Below are 19,288 nucleotides of genomic sequence, written 5' to 3' on the forward strand. Positions count from 1 at the left end.
TATTATCATTATTATTACTATTATCATCGTTATTTCCGCTAAATGAGGGCGAGCTAATCTCCTCCCAGTTGGCGGGGAGTTTTCTAGCAACTGTTGCCCGGTGAGGCAGCGCCATAGCCACCGTAGTCGTGGCGACTGTAACCCACCAACAACAAGCTCTCGCTTCATCATTACCACCTCCGCCACCATCCTCATATTCACCCGCCGCTCCACAAGCAGGTTTGCAAACAACCTTTGATTTTACTCCCATTTGTTGGTTACCATCTCATTCAAACGCTTCCTCTTATTTCTGTAAGACGTGAACGCGGTGCTTGGGAGTTGTTGTTTTTTTTCCTTTTCTTTTTCTTTTTTTTTGTCCACTGGAGGCTCGCTCGGCTGACTGTGTGGCTGGTAGCAGTTTTTGCTAGCGAGGGTGCTTCTTTGTAACGTGTTAGCCTTGCGTGCTAAACACCGCCTCGGCTGTTTTTTTTTGGGGGGGGGGGGGGTGCTCGTCCGCGCCGTGGAGACCGTGTGCCGACTGCCGACCGGTGCGAATGCGCTTTGAGGTCACGTTTTTTTGGATCGAAATGTTAAAATAAAACTCGCGAGTCAGGTGTTAGCTATGGGTTAGCGAGCCCCCCCCTCCCCTTCACCTCCCTGATGCTAGCTGGTCAGCTGGAGCAGGTGTCTCGCCCCCCCCCACCCCATTCACAATGCTTGTATGGAAAATATATGAGACCACAATTTCCCGTTAAACTACGACAGCCACTCCGGAGCGAGTATTTTTTTGTTTGTTTGATTTTTATTTTATTTTTTTTAACCGGGGTTCTCCGTGACTCTGATAATAGCTAAGCCATTACTTTCCCTTTTGTCTTAAGGGGTGGGAAAAGCGAGATAGCAACGTCGCTAGCTCCTCCACCTGCCTGCCCCTCTTTGTGGTTTCCAAAGCTGATAAAGTGGCTGATAATGCGAGGCTAAGTTACGTTTTTTTTTTTGTTTGTTTTTTTAGACGAAGGTTAAAAAAAAGCAACACCTGCCCGTTTAATGGCGGCGTGGCTTTTTAGTGGGGGACCACGGTCAATTTGGAAGAATTCTGTTTGACTTTGGCTGTGACAAAATATCGATGTGGCCATGGGGGCGGCACGTCTCAGTGGTAGGGTGGTCGTCTCCCAACCCAGAAGTTGTGGGTTTGATCCCCAGCCACTGTGACCATATAGAAGTATCCTTGAGCAAGATACTGAACCCCCAGTTGCTCCTGATTCCGCGTCATCAGTAGGTAAATGAGGTACAGTGTGAAGCGCTTTGAGTACCGAAGATAGAAATGCGCTATACAAGTGACACCCCATTTACCATGTATGTATTTACACAACATCGATGTCCAGTGGACAGAATTGACCATAATTTTATGGAGAAATTGTGATTTTTGGTTTTACCATGATATTATCGTTATAAAGTACCGGATAATGTTTATATGGCTTTTAAGTGGATGACAGTTCTCAATATGGAACCAATCCATTACATTTTGGGGATGACTGTATCAATATCGTCAGTCGCCACATATTCTATTGATAGTGTCAGTACACCAGCATCAAATACCAATATTGTTACTTTCTTATAAAGCCAAGTATATGAACCGACAGTATATAGGATTTTACTTGCAGTCACGTACTTGGCTGTATCGTGATATCATTGTCGTTAAAATACCTGATAATGCTGATGTGGAGTCTTAATGGCGGACTAGGTTCAATTTGGTACCATTCAATTAGACTTAAGCTACCTCTACATCAGACAACTTTGAGAAGATTTGGATAATACCTTTGGAAACCTATCATCTCAAACCTGCTGACATTTAAAGACAAGTTAAGAGTTTTTAATCACAGCCTAGTCTCAGACTGAAATTTTACAAAGACTGAAAGACTTGCGATAATATCAGACATGTTTGATATTGTCCTAAGGCCAGGACTAGGAAAAGACTGATGTAAAACAGCTGAGATTACCTTACCACTGTACACTAAATGATTTAAGATGACGGGGAGCACGCTGTGACTTCAGTAAAACTAAAAAATTGTCCGTTTTTAGTCTGAGACTGTGAAAGTCATTAGGTGTGAGCTAGCATTTGGTGGTGAGAAAATAACAATATTGCCATGTATCATATCAAGACAGTGTCAAATGTTTATATCGCTGCTGTCCTGTGAAAAAGTCTCTAGTTGCTCCTTAATGACAATTGGACAACTTTTAGCTTATTTTTACTGTAAAATTTCTGTATCATGATCATTACATCGTTGTATGTTACAAAACGGTGTCAATACTCTTTTTTTTTTTAAATATTACTGAAATAACTACAAAGCATTACATTCACACATCTCTTTCGTTTAATGATTCTTTTCCATTTTGCCTTTTTTTTTAAATTATTATCATTTAGTGTCTCTTTTACCAGCTGTTACGTACTTCCTATCAGGTGAAAGCGGGAGCAGGTGAGGGGCCTGGGGGGGTTGTTGGTTGCGACAGGTGGTACCACCTCGATCTATTTGAACGCATCTCGAAAAGACCCGCAAGATATGCGCATTGTAGCGACCTCACAAAGGCCAAAGCGATTAGATTAAAGTAGCACAGTAGTAAATAATACAAACGTATTGATCTGTCGGCATGTACAACCAAAAATGTGTTGCGCAAACCCCCCCACCCCGGGCCCCTTCCCCACTTCTCCCTCTTCGGCGACACACACAATTTTGGGGACTTGTAGTAATCAGCTCATGTTACCTCTTACCTGTCATCTGGTCGGGCAGGAATAGCGTCATGCCACCTGCCGCCCGGATCCTGTTGCATTTCCAATCACTAAAAGAGGGGGCTGATTAATTCAATTATGCAGCCATCCATTTTCATGGCTCAGCAGTATGCGCCTTGTATTCTGTTTGCTTTCTGCCCTGACCCAAACAGACAGACATGTTAGGTTGTCAGTGTAAGTGGAGAGCGTGTTCTGGCCCAAAGCCACATCTGATCTTATGACCGCATGAGCCAGGGTGGTTGTTGTTGTTGGTTTTTTTTTTTTTTTTTTTTTTTGGGGGGGGGGGGTCATGTAACATTTCTGTTTCTAGTATGTTAAAATGGAACCGTTGGATTGTTTTTGTACCACTAGGGTCTGACCATGAGCCAAGTTGTGATGGCCCTGCCAGAACCGGCACTGGCCCTGATTTGGAACCATACCTTTAGATTAGATAAGGAAGCGTGAAGTCTGAGCGGCCAAAATGCAAGCAAGTACGGGCGATCAAGGCAGCCGCTTAAAAAAATAAAAATAAAAAATCCACACTCTAACAATAATACGAACATGACATAATAATATTACTAGAAAATGTTCACAATATTCGTATTAAAAAACGTAATATTATTAGGAAATAAATTCTAAACATGTTTACAAATTCTGGTAAAATTACAACTTTATTGCAAAATGTTTAATTTGATAAAAATGAAGTCATAAAATTGCAAGACAATTCGTAATATTCCGATTTAAAAATGTACAACTATGGCTGCCACAAACGATTATTTTAGTAATTAAGTTCCTTCTCTCATAAAGTGGGGGAAAAAAATACAATTTTATTTAGCATTTTAAGTAATAATATTGCATTCTCATGAATTGCAATATTCATGTTTCTCTGCAATGCTGTCACCAGATCCCCGCCTTGCCTTGTGTAAAGTTGTTCAACTGCTCTAAAAAGTCATGACTCAGTCTTGCCAACTTGCTAAAAAAGTACATCGGCGAGCATTTTCTCAAAGGGGGAACCTCGCGCTTGTCGTCATTGTCACGTTAGCAAGAGGAATTGAATTGGACGTGCGGGTGCAGGGCACAAAAATGTTGCCCTCCTCTGTCTCTTTTGTTCCTGTGTGTCTTTGTAGGGCTTGCACTTGCTCGGCGGAGCACAGCGTTTAAGTGGGCCACAAGGGAGTGTGCCTGAATGTTGAGGCAGAAGGTGTGTTTTGTGTGTGCGTGTGTGTGTGTGTGTGTGTGTGGAGGGGGCTGGGGTGAGGCAACCCGGGAATTTAGTTGTGTGATGCAGGGGTTCTCTTTTTTTTTAACCATCATTTGGTTGGCTGAGTCTGATTTTTAGTTCAAAAATAGCATGATCTATTTATATTCAGCATCAGCCTGCCAAGTAGAGGTGTCAAAATTCATCGATTAATGGAAAGCTAATCAATTATCAAAGTAATTAACAACTATTTTAATTTGATCGAGTAATCGTTAGAGCCTTCGCTTGTCGCAAAATTATCAACAACCTCTGACAAAGTTTTGCCTGGCTCCATGTTTATATATCTGTTATACTGCCACCAGGTGGCCAAGGCATGTACACCAGAAGGAGCAGCACAACATCCACTGAATTGAAGCCAAAAAGAAATGGTAAAAACTGTTGAATTCTTTACATTCTATTTTTGAGTTGCTACGATTAACTGACAATCCATTATCAAGTTAATTGATAGCGGGTTTTTTTGACAATCAATTAATCGTTTAGATACCGTTTTTTATTAAAAACATCTCCAACTCTTCCGAATTTCGGCGTTTCAACAGTAAATATTGAGATTTCTGTTGTCCTCCATGATATCAGATTGTTTATATCTGTGTCGAATCAAAACAAAACATTTGCTTTTACTTTGGAAAACACAAAAAATTTTTGCCTATTTTCTTCTGACATGTTATGAACCAAACCAGTAACTGAATCATGGTTAGTTCATGTTTTCAGCACTGTTAATTTGAAAAAATGTCCTTTTTTTTTTTAATCATTGGATTGAAATTAAAACATGTTTTTAATCCGATTAATTAATTAATCAACAGATTAATCGATAGAAAATAGTTAGTTGCAGCACTACTGTATTAAATTCTGTCACTACTGTATGTTGAAGTAGTTGAGGCTATGCAACCGAAGAAAATAATGTCTATTCGTTTTCCTGCTTTTCTGCACCCCGGTGCATCGATTGACTCGGCTTCCAACTTGGAGGTCAGCCGGCCTAACTGCTAATGCGAGTGAAAGCTAAAAAACACGCCCTCAAAAAAAGGCCCTGTGTGATACGAAAGATAAAGGGAAAGAAGCCGGCTGTCCCCGGAGAGTGTGGAAGCTGTAAGGAAACCCGGCTTAATTAACCAAGAGAGGTTTGTTCATGGAAACTGTGATGGGGAGGAGCCCCCTTATCCCCCCCAGGAGGCAAGTGCTATGTCATAGTCTTACTAATAAATACTATTCGATTATTAACTCGCGATCACAAATGATCACTGAGTTGTGTTCTTACATGCTGTCGGCAGGATTTACGGCAAAACTACCCCGCCGATCCCTCACCCGAGCGGCTTTTAAGCGTGTCCACGCGCAGGTTGACAAAGCAATGAGGAGCCGCGTCTATTTGGAGTTTGTTACATATTAACCGGCTTTATGGCCGCTGACCTGGAGACGGGACCATGTGCCGCTGATGCATGAGCTGCTCAGTACATTGAGTACCACGCGGCACAGAACAGGTGCCACCGATTCCGCCAAGACGGATGAGCCTGTTACGAGGCCTCGACGCGGTTCGAGCAGCCAGCGCTTTGTTTGGTTTGCGGTACAAATTTCTCACCCTGTAGTCTGAGTATCAGGGCCACCCCGAGAAGAATAAAAAATAATTTGCGAACATGCAGAGAGACTCCTTTGTGGTTTTCCAGTAATAATACGAAAGTCGTATTAACGGAATAATGAGTGTGCGGTGGGCCATGCATTAGGTACCTGCGCCTTTAGTAATAATGTGATAAACTGTGAATAAAATGCACCATGCTCACCAGAAATACTGAATATTAAAAACATAGTACGTCGATCGCTGTGGATGTATTTTGCTAGTCAGTGTTGGCTTAAAAGGTTTTGCTTCGACCAGCCAATGAGGGGACGTCGTCGAGGCCAAATTAGAAATCGGAGTGGTTAAAAAGTCAAACTAAACAAATGGGAATCTGACTTGTCAAACGATTGCCAAGAGAGCTACTTAAACCTGTTTTGGAAACCTGGTCCAAGTTTTTTTTAAAGGTCACGTGTAGAAAATGGTTGCCAGCTTTTCCTAGGCACATATAGATAAACAACCATTCACACTTCGATTAATGCCCGTGGGCAGTCTTCAATGAAGCTAACATGCATTTTTTTGGCTGAAGCGGAGAAACGCTGGAAGGCCGAGATTCAAACCCAGAACCTCTGCCTGTGAGGCAGACGTACTAACCGCTCCCTTACTGCCAAGTTGGGATATGCTCATGAAAAACACTCTTGTAACATATTATCGGCATTACACCGCACAATGTTTTTTTGTTTTTTTTTGGTGTGTGTTCTTAGGCGCCATGCAGACCCCTGAAGCAGGCGCTGACTCCACCACCACCGTCCCTATTCAGACCACCGTGCCTGTCCAGCCAGCCGGCTCCACCCAGCAGCTGCCTGTCCAACAGGTTAACGCCGTCACCGGCCCCGCACGAACGCCGACATCCGCGTTCACCAGCGTCGGGATCTTTAATGCGTTTCTTGGCCATTGCATTCCAGACGCAGACAGTTCAACAGGTCCAGCATGTTTACCCAGCGCAGGTGCAGTACGTGGAAGAAAACAGTGGCGTCTACACCAACGGCAACATGTGAGTCAGGCCTCCACCCCTGCGCGCTCACACGCGCACACGCGCGCGCACGCGCGCGCACACACATCACGTCCCGACAGCCTGTCGGCTCGCCCCTCGAGTCTTCTGGCCTTGCCATCGATGTCACGGGCACATGGTGGCAGTGGCGAGAGCGCGCTTGTGCTCCACTGCACGCAGTCACCTGAACATGACCAGAAGTAGGCCTCCTGTTTGTTTAAGTGCTGCGGTTAAGACGGCGTCCCCCTGGGGCAGCCTGCCAAGGCGGTGCCGCGTAAGCGCTGAGCCGCACATACACGTCGTCTCACATGTGGACATATACACACAAATTGTCACACACAGCTATTGATTGACACACAAACGCACAGAGCCACTGGTGGCTTAGTATGCCTCAAAATGCTAAATCACTTACAGACCCACACTACTGCATGCAGTTTAAAAAAACAAAGACAAAAAAAAAGGGCTTGATCTAGGCAGGGGTGGGGAAAATCCGGCCCGCTCCATTCTTTATTTTGGCCTATTGAGCGTTTATCTAATCAAGAGTTCCTGTTTGTTTTTCTAAAATTGGTTGATCAAAATTTGGATATTTATTCCCTTTTATCTATTATTTATACGTCGTTAAAATTAAGTGATTAATTTAATAAAGTCAGTAGGGCCCGACGGATTAATCAGCTGGCCGATTGACTGTACTCGAGTTTATTATAAGCACATTACAACAAGACAAAGATAAGTTGTTCAAACATTCCCCCTCAAAAAAACAGCAGCGAAAAAATGCCCATTTTCTCTGTGTTGAAAAAATACTATAGGACAAAGGATTGTAAAACAGTCAAATGTTCTGCTTGTAAATCATATATTATTATTATTATTATTTAGTGTTGTAAAGCACAAAGGCTCCAAAAAAGGGTTAGGGTTAGATTAGATAATTTTATTTATTACATTTTTAATTAATCATTCGATTAACCAGTTATCTGAATTTTTATTTTGCCTAATATCAATATGAGCCCAAAAACAAATCGGTTGCACCCTAATTGCAAGTACAATGAGAAAATATGGGTAAAAATAAACTATTTTACACATTTTTATCCAATGAGTTAATTATAAATAATACCACTGAAATTTAGCATGAGCTTTTATTTCATTATTAAAATCAACCATTTTACATGTTTTACATTTCAACTTATTTTTTAACCCATCCCTCCTTTTTACAAAGCAAATTTGGCCCTTAAAGCGGAAGTTAACCTCAATTTTTTGTGGACAATATGTTGTATGCGCCCCCACTAGTCTATACACGGCATTCAGATTACAATTGTGGTTTTGGAATATGAGTTAAGGAGAAAAATCCACTTGTTTTTATCCATCTATGGGGGCGGCCATTTTGTCACTTGCTGTCTACTGAAAATGACATCACAGATGCTCCCGTGCTCAGGTAACAACCAATCATGGCTCACCCGTTTTCTGAAGCTGAGTTATGATTGAGCAAGTGACAATATGGCCGCCCTCTGAGGTGTATAAAAACAGGTGGATTTTGCTGGTTAATCCATATTCCACAAAAACAATATTAATCAGAATATCCAGTTCAGACAAGTGAGGCTGCATATAACATAATATTGCATCGTGGGTTGACTTCCCAGCAAAATGCACTCGTTTTTAGCCATCTCTGGGGGCGGCCATTTTGTCTTCTGTCGACTGAAAATGACATCACAACTACTCACAAGGACCAATCACGGCTCGGATTCAGAAAACAGGTCAGCCGTGATTGGTCGTTGTGAGCAGTTGTGATGTCATTTTCCGTCGACAGACGACAAAATGGCTAAAAACAGGTGCATTTTGCTGCTTAACTTATATTCCACCCACTCAAAATTAATCAAAATGCTGTGTTTCAACTAGTGGGCCTGCTGGGAACATATTCTGGAAAAAAATATGTTTGGGTTGACTTCCTGCTTTAAATACAAAAATCACTCATAACTGCCGTCTTCCCAAACAGAAGAACCTACTCATACTCGGAGCCACAGCTGTACAGCCAGAACAGCGGCGGGAGCTACTTTGACACGCAAGGGAGCTCGTCCCAAGTGTCCACGGTGGTCACCTCCCATGCGATGGCCAATAACGGCGGCGGGGGCAACGGCGGCATGAGCATGGGCCTGGCGGGGGCTCAGGTAATCGGCAGCGGTTCCGGTGCCTACCTCATGGACAACGCCGGTGCCCACCCTGCTGCTCAGACTGCACGGGCCTCCCCAGCGACTGTAAGTTGGCCCAACGAGTCCTTAAAAAATCTCTACTACCATGAACGGGTCCTGACTCCCTGGTGGGGAAAAAAAGGTGGTTAAGAAATGTGTACTCCTTTGCACCAGGAAGGTGTTTCTACAATTGGAATGAATGGTTATGCCATTTCGTTTATGCAAACAGTAACACTGAATCGGTTAAAAGCTTGTTAGAAAAAGAAGAGTGAATGGTTATGCAATTTGTACAAGTGTTTTTGTATTGTTCATCCGGGAATTGTGATTAGTCGGATCTGTCACAATGAAATCTGGAAGGTTGGGTTGTCTGCAATTGTTCTATTATTAGCATGCCAATTGGATCCCTTTCAACTTCCATTTCATAGCTTAATGAAGCAAATCATTCAACAAGTGCATCTCAATGTTTTAGAAAAGGTCAATTCAATAGCAAGAAGGCACATTCCTACATTCAGATTTCTGGATTTTATAAATAGTTTCGTAATCTTCCAATTTCTTGAGATTGGTTTTTGAATTTATTTTTCGTTCTGCTCTGCTTGGGTGTACCAGCGCTTGCTCTGGGCTCTTTCCTCGACTTTCTTTATTTTAGCCACCGGCCCCTAACTGTTCATTTATTCATTTGTTAATTTTACCTTCCTGCCTTTTTTTTTTTGGTTTTTGTTTCCCTCCTCTTACATTTTGTTGTCCTGTGCTTTGGTGGTTTTTGTCAGATTGAAATGGCGATTGAGACGCTCCAAAAATCTGAGGGTTTATCCAGTCAGAGAAGCTCGCTGCTCAACAGCCATGTAAGTTGCAACGCTGTGCCTTCCGCTTGGACCTTGACCTATGCTCAACTCGCTCTCTCTCTCACGCCCGCTTTCTCTTGCCACTATGAACTCCACATTCTCTATTTTGGTTTGCTGCTTCCCTCTTTTACCTTACAGCCGTTTAGGTTAAATTCTTGTTTTTGATCACAGACCGGTGGTTGACTGTCTTTTTTGTGTGTGTCATTACCCCTCCTCAGTACAGCGAACCCCTGCCTATTACCGGTTCGCAGATCGATTTTTTTTTTTTTTTTTTTTTTTCCTGTGGAATTTATTCTCATCTTTTTTGCTTAATTTTGTGCTCTTACTGTAACGTCCGAAGATGCCACAGGATGGCGCCAATGTCTTGGCAAATAGGAAAGTAGTCATTTGTGTCAAATGAGTTTTGTGTAAGTTGATACATCTTGACTGGGAGACTAAACTGTCGTATGTATGTCAGGATGGTGCCAAGTTTAGCTTGGATTGCTGGCCGCATGTCCATGTACACCGGTACATTTTTTGTTTGGGGGGGGGTTAAATTCAATTCTGTGTAAGATACATATTTCTAAGGGTAATGTAATATGAGTTTGAAATTACGTATATGTGTGCCATTATATGTGTGCGTTTTTTTCTTTTTTTTCCCCCCAGTTGTTCTTAGCACTCACTGTGAATCTCATCTGGACTCATCTGTTTTCTGTAATTGCAACTTCCTAGGTCCTCGCTCCTCTGTTTACATCCTAACGCGGCTCCCACCAGTAGGGAGGAGATTGACAGAGGAGCTCGGTGGGAGGAGGTAGAAATGTTTTCAGAAATGAGACGATTACTCATCGATGGAGACGTCCGTGAAAGATGACGTCACTTTATTGATGCGTGTCAAGGATTATTACTATCACCCAAAAATGTTCACTTTATGTTTTAAATTTCAAGTGGGATTAAATTAAATTCAAATATCAACACTGTTACGCTTCACAGATTTGCAGGTGCAAACACAAGTACAATTGGTCTGACCCAAGACGACGTCTCCCCCACTCCCTCCACCCCCCGATGCGCGCAGTGCATATTTGGAATGAAATATGCTTACTTATGTATTATGTTGAATGCGAAAAACTGCAGAACCATCAAAACGTTTTTATTTTCTTGATGTTGCCAAATGCATTTGAGAAATATCAGCCTAATTACTACAAACCTTACAAACAGGTAGTTGGTTCAGCGTAGTAACCAGTGGAATCAAGTCATTTTGGTATCAAGTACTGCCCCAAATAGAACAAACTCTCATCAAAATATGTAAATTCATATATTCAAATTAAAATACCCTAATCAAGTAATCGAGACGCTCCTTAATATGGAGGCGTGAGTACAACCTCCGGTTTGCTTTCAATGTTTTGAGGAGCGAGGAACCAGAAACGTCGCTATTAAGACGCTTAAGATGAGTGCGTCTTCTTTCCCCGCAGCTGCAGTGGCTGCTGGACAACTACGAAACAGCAGAGGGCGTGAGTCTACCCCGATCCACCCTCTACAATCACTACCTGCGCCACTGCCAGGAGCAGAAGCTGGACCCCGTCAACGCCGCGTCCTTCGGCAAACTCATCCGCTCCATCTTCATGGGACTCCGCACAAGGCGCCTCGGGACAAGGTCGGCTCCCGCCGGCCCGTCGGGTCTTTGGCCCGTTGGTGCTTGTTGCCTGCCGCGTCACGATCCGTTTTATGTCTCGCAGGGGGAACTCCAAGTATCATTACTACGGTATACGCGTGAAGCCCGACTCGCCGCTCAACAGACTGCAGGAGGACATGCAGTACATGGCCCTCAGACAGCAGCCCGTTCAGCAGAAACAGAGGTCAAGCAGGGTCATGTACGCACTTTGTGACTTTCGGAGTTTTTTTTTTCCCCAAACACTGACGCGTGTCCCACAATTTCAGGTTCAAACCGGTGCAGAAGTTTGACACCAGCCCCACAGAGAACTACTCAGGTGGGGGCCACAACAACCCCGGGGCAGCAGAGCAGACCGTCATCGCACAGAGTCAGCACCACCAGCAGTTCTTAGGTCAGTCACCGGATTGAATATCGACCAAATCTCAAAAACCATTTGAAACTATCCTCTTCCGCAGCAAGCGATTTAACTGTCACTATGGCAACAGACGCGTCACGGGCACTCCCCGACTTTGCGGAGCTGGACCTGGGGCAGAGCAACCCGGAGAACATCAGCACGGAGGACGTCAAGGCTCTTCAATCACTTTACAGGGAGCACTGTGAGGTACAATGGATTTCCTTTTTTTTTTCTCTTTTTCGGGATTTGAAAGTACCGTAACATGTGGGGGTTAAATCCGGAGAGAGGCAATACTGATGACGTGTTCCGGTCTTTGTAAGTAAGTGACTGACCGGCCATCATCATCAACATATCAGGCGGCACTGCTCCATTTACAGTCGCGTACACTTTCATCAAGTTCCAAGTGTCTTCAAACTAAAAGCAATAAACGCACACAATCAAATGTAGTCACGATCCACACTGTGAAAAGGTTGTGTGTGTTTACAGTAAGGTCTTTTTTTTTTTTTTTTTTTAAATGCCATCTGCTGACATTTAGAATGTTCTCATCATAAAGTTGTTTACTTGGGAAAATCATAATCAGGTCATTGAGCCGACTTGTTTTGAAACCGTGATCTCATATCTCTCAATCGACTAAAGCAATTGTTCCCCACTACTCACCGCTCGTCTCTGTTGCCTCCATTTTCTTCTCAGGCCATCCTGGACGTGGTCATCAACCTGCAGTTTAGTCTCATTGAGAAGCTTTGGCAAACCTTCTGGCGTTATACTTCGCCCGACTCTGTAGAGGGCGCCACTATAACAGAAAACAGGTGAGGACATTGCGGAGGGTGTAATTCCAAAGCATCTTTCCCGGCGTTGCTGAAAATTGACGGCGTTTATATCCGATGCGCAGCAGCATAAGTGAGATTGAAGCCCGACTCCCTCAGTCTCAGCTGCTGGCGCTGTGCAGACACGAAGCTGTCCTCAAGTGGATGAGCACCTGCGACCATCTGATGTACCAGGCCCTCGTGGAGATCCTCATCCCCGATGTCCTGAGACCCATTCCCAGTGAGTCACAAGTCGCGCAAGCCAACCCTCGCATCGTACCTCTCTGGCGATGTCGTCAGGCAAATTTTTCTTTGGTTTCCCTTTGACTCGACAGGTGCCTTGACTCAAGCCATTCGCAATTTTGCCAAAAGCCTGGAAAGTTGGCTCAATAATGCCATGAACGCGATTCCGCAGAGGATGATCCAGACCAAGGTGTGATGTTGTTCCACTCCGGTTCAGTAGGTGGCGGTAATGCTTGTGACAGATGGAAACAATGTTTTGTAGTTTTTGAACTCAGAGGTAAAAAAAGAAAAGGTGGGGATTGGTGCAGGTATAACCAACCTGGGTCTCTGTTTTGGGGGGGGGTTTGTGTGTGTTTTTAATCAGGTTGCCGCTGTTAGTGCCTTTGCGCAAACACTACGCAGATACACTTCTCTGAACCACCTGGCTCAAGCGGCACGTGCCGTGTTGCAGAACACGTCGCAGATCAACCAGATGCTGAGCGACCTCAACCGCGTCGACTTTGCCAACGTACAGGTCGGTGCCGTGCAGGGTTATAATGGTTTCGGATTTTTCATTATAGTCAGTTTTCATTTTTAGATTGACTTTTTTTTTTTTTTTTTTTTTTTTTTTTTTTTTTTCGGCTAGTTTTAATTAGTTTTTAGAGCAGGTTTGTTGCTTTTTTGTCGGAAAATGCTGCGTTTGAATTAATTTTTATTATTTTAAGTATCAGCTATATATTTTTTTAAATATACGGAGCATTTGTTTAGTGTAAGATCAAAAATAAATAAATAAATAACAAGGCACTCATTTCCAAAACGACTGGTCTTCACAAAAATATTTTTTCAATTAAGTTTTCATTCACAATAATAACCGTGGTGTTGTGTCATGCACATTTCATTGGTTAACAAACAGGAGCAAGCGTCGTGGGTGTGCCAGTGCGAGGAGGGCATGGTTCAGCACTTGGAGCAGGACTTCAAGGTTACCCTACAGCAGCAAAGCTCTCTGGAGCAGTGGGCGGCCTGGCTGGACAATGTGGTCACGCAAGTACTGAAGCCCTACGAGCAGCGGCCCAGCTTCCCCAAAGCCGCCCGGCAGTTCCTACTCAAGTGGTCCTTCTACAGGTGGCCAAACGTAAAGACAAGCACAGCCAGTCAGCGCAAAAAGCAAGCTGTTTATATTCTCCGTTTCCTCCTCCGCGTCAGCTCGATGGTCATCAGGGACCTGACCCTGCGCAGTGCTGCGAGCTTCGGTTCGTTTCACCTGATCCGCCTGCTCTACGACGAGTACATGTTCTACTTGGTGGAGCATCGGGTGGCTCAAGCTACCGGAGAGACACCCATTGGCGTCATGGGCGAGGTATGTCAAAATTGTGATTTTATTGATTTAATTTTGTTCTCTCTCTCTCTCTCTCTCTCTCAAGTGGCGCAGTAGATGCATCACGGCAGCTGAAAGATTTTTTTTTAAAAAAGAATCTGACATATTTAGATCGGAATCCAAATTTGGATACAAATCCAATATGTGTGGGATGTCTACCAATTTGATTGCAGAGATTACAGATGACAGAACATTAGTCATATGCTACATTCGAGGTGTGTCCATTATTAAATAAGATAAATCATTTCAAACGGCCCATGGAGGCTAGCCTCATTTCAACCAATGAAAGGGGAAAGTCAGCTCAGGCCAACTTATTGCTATGTAACATTTCATATTTGTATTATTTTTTTGCTTCTGTGTTGCCAGTGTTCAGTGTTGATGCTTGTGGAGTTATTCATGTGCAATTTGGGCTACACATGCAGCTCGTTTCACGTGTTGCCAAAGTCATATTGGATATGTGTCTCCTGAGCCCAGCCAAATTTATTTGGAGAAGGCTAAAAATGATTTTGTTTTCCATTTTCAGTTTGACAGCCTGAACAGCCTGTCGCTCACAAACATCGATAAAGGTATGTCCTTCCCGCATCCCGTGCTGCTCTTTACATGTCTTGAGTTCTGAGATCGGAGTAATTCAAAGAATTAGGTGAAAGTCTTAACTTTCAAGTTTCGAGCGAGCCCCAAGTTACTGTGCTGGATCAATTAAGTCACGTAAAAAATTTTTTTAAAAAATCGAAAACATTGGTTTTATCCCCCGCCCCAGATGAAACCAGCGGCATGGACAGCGATTTAGACGAGGAGCCCGAGGAATCCGGGGAGCCTCTGGCCAAGCGCGAGAAGTCGGAGCACGAGGTGATCCAGGTGATCCAAGTGGGCGCCCTGGAGGACGGATCCCACCCGGTGGTGGGCGTGGTCCAGCCCACCATCGTGCATTCGCTGCCGCAGCCCCCGCGGGACCACAGCGAGCACATCCTGACCCCCTCGGCCGGCACGCCCACCATCCGCCACTGCAGCGCCACAGGCAACACCTACGCCTCCGTTTGACGGTGACGTCCCCCCCCCCGTCTCGCTTCGCCGACATATCCGTCAGCCTCCACGTTTACGTCTGTCTGTCTGCACTCGGGTCCGACACCGGATTGATGCGGTTTTCCCGTGTCTGTTCTGAATGCTGCGTCCTCCCTTGAGTCTTTGCAGAATTTTCCGGAGGAAGAGGACCACGTGAAACACAGGGTCAAATGAAAATCGTCTTTCTACTACTGATGTCTACGAGCTCAAATGCGGCCCACTGTATATAGATTTACTTCTAATTAGTACAACCCAAAAAGCTCATGGTGCTATCATTGTGTTCTGTTAAACTAGAATAAGTTATCTCGGTGTTTCCCAACCTTTACTGAGCCAGGACATATACAGTTCACTACTCATAATTGGATAGGGATAGTCAGCTTTTCCACTATATCCCCAACATTTCGGGAGTAGTGTACTTGACACTTGAATAAGCTAACGGCACACTACCACACACGGGAAAAAAGGTTACATAAGTTACCGTATTCTTCGGACTCTAAGTCACTCGGGAGTATAAGTCGCGGCAGTCAAAAAATGCATCATGAAGAAGAAGAACCCGCTACGGAGAGTAAGTTGCATTTTTGGGGGGGACCTAAAATAGTACAGCTCAGACTCTCCCCCAAGAGCCCCGTTCCCTTATCGTGTTGATGGCAGTCAATGAGTTCCGGTTGGAATCAAAAATTCTGTTTTGTTTTTATTTCCAAATGGCTTACCTTAACTAAAATCCCGCAGCGCATTGTTGCCCAAGGTAGAATTAGGAGCGCTCATTGCGCCTTTTGCTGCTGTAAATAGTAAATCCTTGTTGCGCCGCAGTGTTTGCCAACCATCAAAAGTTAAGTAGAAAAAGAAATGGGGGAAGTAGTCATGGCAACTAATGTTTAGCTAGTTTAGCGGCGTCCACCACAACAAGGATTTACTATTCAGAGCACCAAAAGGCACATTAACCGACCGGGATTCTACCTTTGTCCGTAATATGACACGGGATTGTAGTTAAGGTAAGACATTTTCATCTACAAAGAAAAAAATTAGTTTGAAATGAAAGTTTTGAATCCAACTGGAACTTGTCCGCTGCCGTCAACACGATTAGGGAAAATTAAGCTGTACTTTTCGCCAAACTATGAAAACAAGTGCGATTTATAGTAAAAAAAAATATGGTAATTATGTACCTTCTGTATTTAATTGTTCTGTTCTTCTCATTATACGTCACTGGCACATATAAACAAAACAACTTTTTTTTCACAAATCATTATTAGTTGAAAAAAAAAAAAAAACAATTAGTTGAAAGTTAATTTCCCGCGGCACAATGCGTTTGGGAATCACTGAGTTATCGCAACTGACTATTTTCGGAGGATTGTATGTAGCCGTACGTGCGGAGTTTGACCAGCGGTAGCCTTTGTACCACAAGCTGCATCATAAAGATTTTTTCACCCACCAATCACCCACCGACCCTATTGAGATGGACCCCCCCTTCCCCTTGAGGAATATGTGCGCTGCTGCTACTCTTGTAAATAGAAGCGATACCGTTCGATCGACTTGGCTGTGCAAACCCCCACATCCTTGCCGCTGGCATAATATGCACTCGGAACGTAATGTTTGCCTTTGTCCACGTAATCATAAAATCAGCCTTCTGGACACCCCAAAACCGCCCCCCTCTCCCCAACACCTACCACCTCCCTCTTTTTTTTTTTTTTTTTTTTTTTTTTTAAATTAATTTTTTTTTTTTTTTCAGTTTTTTTGTCTCAATCAAATCTCGTGTAAAGGACCAAAAAAAAATATAAAAAATAAATAAATGTAAACAAGAGGCGGCTGAGGGCGAGCCAATAGTTGTGTGCCATGTCACAGAGCAGAAGGAATGTCAGGGATTTAATGTACCTCGGCTTTATCACAGTGCCTTATCCTTACATGCAGCTCTTCTCAGAGTCCACACACTACAACCCACCCACCCTGGCCATTTGTTTTTTTTGTTTTGTTTTTGATTTTGTTTTTTTTTCTTTGGCTCACTTCCTTTGGTTTGTTCAGTTTGGCTGTGTCTCGTCCACAGAGAATGCTTTCGGATTTGGGCCGTTTGGACCAATGGGATGATGCCACAGACTTTTTGCTTTGGTCCAGATTAGCGCAGCTAAGCTTTTGAATTCCCTCAATCGCATGACGCTGGTTAGCCTTTCGCGCCTGTTCCGGCTCCTTTTGCCAGCCCTACTCCTGCCCTCGCTTCTGTTCCCGCCGTCTTTTGGGGTATCGCATCCCCCCCGTTATTTCCTGCTTCTCCTTTTGCCAGCCCTGCTCCCATTCCTTTCACCTTCTGCTCACTCCTGCCTCCTTACTCCCTACTACCGCTACAACGAATTATTTTAATAATCGAATAATCTGCCCGTTATTTTGTCGATAGTTGATGAATCGCATAAATAAGTTTTGAATTTCCATCCTTATATTCAAAAACAAGACATTATTTCAGAATTCCAGTGCAGAAAAGGCATATATTAAGATTGTCACTGTTTTCTTCTGTAACATGTCCAAAAATTGGCAAAAGTGTTGATTTTTATTTTCCAAAGTAAAAGCAGATATGTGCAAATTATTATTATTACTACTATTTAAAAAAAACATGCAAATGGAGGACTACAGAAACCTGAGATTTACTCTTGAGAGGCACAGATTCCAAAGATTTGGATAGTTTAAAGTGAAACAAGGTCTCCAAAACGATTATTCGATTAATTTGATCTTCAACAAGCTGTCGATTAATCATTGCCCCAAAACCTCCTACCGTACTATCTGCCTTCTCCCTCCGCTACAGTCGTCCTCACTACTGCTCGTCCCTAATTTCTGCTCGTGCTTTCATTTCTTACTCCCACTCTGCCTTGCTGTTGTTCTCGCCTTTGCCATTTCAAGTCGTGTGTGAGAACAGAAATGCGTAACTCTCCTCTTTTTTCTTTTTTTTTTTTTTTTTTTTGTTGTTGTTGGAACACATCCATCAGTCACCCTACCTCAAGCCAGTGGTGCCAACCCCCCTACACTCGTCCATGCCCCATAACACCTGCAGCACAGTCTGTCCAAAATCTTATTGCACACGCACGAAAACACACAAAAGCGTTGCCACTGTTACCGCACAGAGGAAAAACCTGCTTTTTTTTTTTTTTTTCTTTTCTCGCACCTCTGTCACATTCTCACTCCCGTTTTTACACCCATCAAACACCTCCCGGAGCCTAACCCCTCTTTGGTCATGTTTGTACAGTAAGGACCAAAAGTAGATATTTTCTGATATTCAAAGAGATATATGAATTATAGATCTATATGTATAGTATACATATATAAATATATATATATATATATATACAATGCTTCTACACTACATATACGCGTTGCTTTCTGATTGTGGAGGTAGCTGTGTGAAGTAGACTGAAAAAGGGAAAGAAAAAAAAAAAGGCACGTGGACTGTACCATCTATACTTGAACTGTTAAAAGCCTTCTATGTTGTGGACACTACTGAGATTAAGCCTCCTTACAGGAATTATTATTATAAAACACTTTTATTTTGGTCTGGACCACTTTTCTGTATTAATGTTTATTTATTGATATTTATTGCGTTTGGCTCGGCTATGGTTGAGGAACGATTCGCCCGCTAAAGTGCAAAACTACTGTACAGAAAGACTCGGCGTAATGACTTTTGCGGACTTGTTTCGTTGAAAACCGCTGTAATCGGTGGAAAGGGGCGTGGATTTATGTGACTACATTGGATCTTTGCCTTACGTAATCGTTTTGAGGGGGGGGGGGGGGGGTTTAGTGGTTTCAATGTAAATCTCAACTCCCTCTTGTATAAATCCACAACCCGTCAATGGTTAACTTGTATTTGTGCCTGACATGAGAAAGACAAAAAAAAAAAAAAAAACAAGGCTTTGCTTTCTTCAAATCGTATCGATGTGCTTTGGGAGCATCAAGTGCTTTCTGGTCTGTGCTGCTAGAAACATTTTGTTAACTTTTTTTTAATAGACTTTAGTGCCAGCCAGTGATTTTTTTTTTTTTTTTTTTTCTTTTTTATTACGCTAATGCTGCCAACACAACTTGTTTCGTTGTGTTACCGCTAAAAATGTTTTTATAGGAGCTGAGAATTCCCAAGCAGAAAACACGTAAGCTCTTTCTTAAAAAAAAAAAAAAGAAAAGAAAAGAAGAAAAAGAAACCAGACAACA

General features: G+C 43.2%; 1 protein-coding gene across 4 annotated transcripts; it reads left to right on the top strand.

Moving 5' to 3' along the window:
- Nucleotides 1-79: 79 nt before the first annotated feature.
- On the top strand, nucleotides 80-18,854 carry rfx3 (regulatory factor X, 3 (influences HLA class II expression)). Of its 4 annotated transcripts, none has more exons than XM_086053945.1 (18): nucleotides 3,071-3,944; nucleotides 4,304-4,369; nucleotides 6,306-6,415; nucleotides 6,507-6,595; nucleotides 8,577-8,835; nucleotides 9,537-9,611; nucleotides 11,060-11,241; nucleotides 11,324-11,458; nucleotides 11,526-11,650; nucleotides 11,745-11,860; nucleotides 12,344-12,459; nucleotides 12,543-12,697; nucleotides 12,792-12,889; nucleotides 13,064-13,213; nucleotides 13,592-13,800; nucleotides 13,882-14,035; nucleotides 14,577-14,619; nucleotides 14,811-18,854. In XM_086053945.1, exons 2-18 carry the CDS (start codon nucleotides 4,315-4,317, stop codon nucleotides 15,089-15,091), a joined length of 2,352 nt encoding a protein of 783 aa, XP_085910071.1. In that variant the 5' UTR covers nucleotides 3,071-3,944; nucleotides 4,304-4,314; the 3' UTR covers nucleotides 15,092-18,854. The 4 variants fall into 4 exon arrangements, with proteins under 4 accessions (XP_085910073.1, XP_085910071.1, XP_085910072.1 ...); XM_086053946.1 differs by having other exon boundaries at nucleotides 11,324-11,443; XM_086053947.1 differs by lacking the exons at nucleotides 3,071-3,944; nucleotides 4,304-4,369 and adding an exon at nucleotides 80-219.
- Nucleotides 18,855-19,288: the final 434 nt, after the last annotated feature.

This window comes from Filicampus tigris, chromosome 15, assembly GCF_054856515.1.
Source record: "Filicampus tigris isolate MCC_2025a chromosome 15, RoL_Ftig_1.0, whole genome shotgun sequence".
Lineage (NCBI taxonomy): Eukaryota > Metazoa > Chordata > Actinopteri > Syngnathiformes > Syngnathidae > Filicampus > Filicampus tigris.

Bases quoted from the DNA above. Each gene is read 5' to 3' on its own strand.
- rfx3 (XM_086053945.1), top strand. From the start codon at position 4,315: ATGTACACCAGAAGGAGCAGCACAACATCCACTGAATTGAAGCCAAAA. The intron at 13,801-13,881 runs GTGGCCAAACGT...CCTCCGCGTCAG, and splicing joins CTCAAGTGGTCCTTCTACAG to CTCGATGGTCATCAGGGACC. The intron at 14,620-14,810 runs GTATGTCCTTCC...CCCCCGCCCCAG, and splicing joins GCTCACAAACATCGATAAAG to ATGAAACCAGCGGCATGGAC.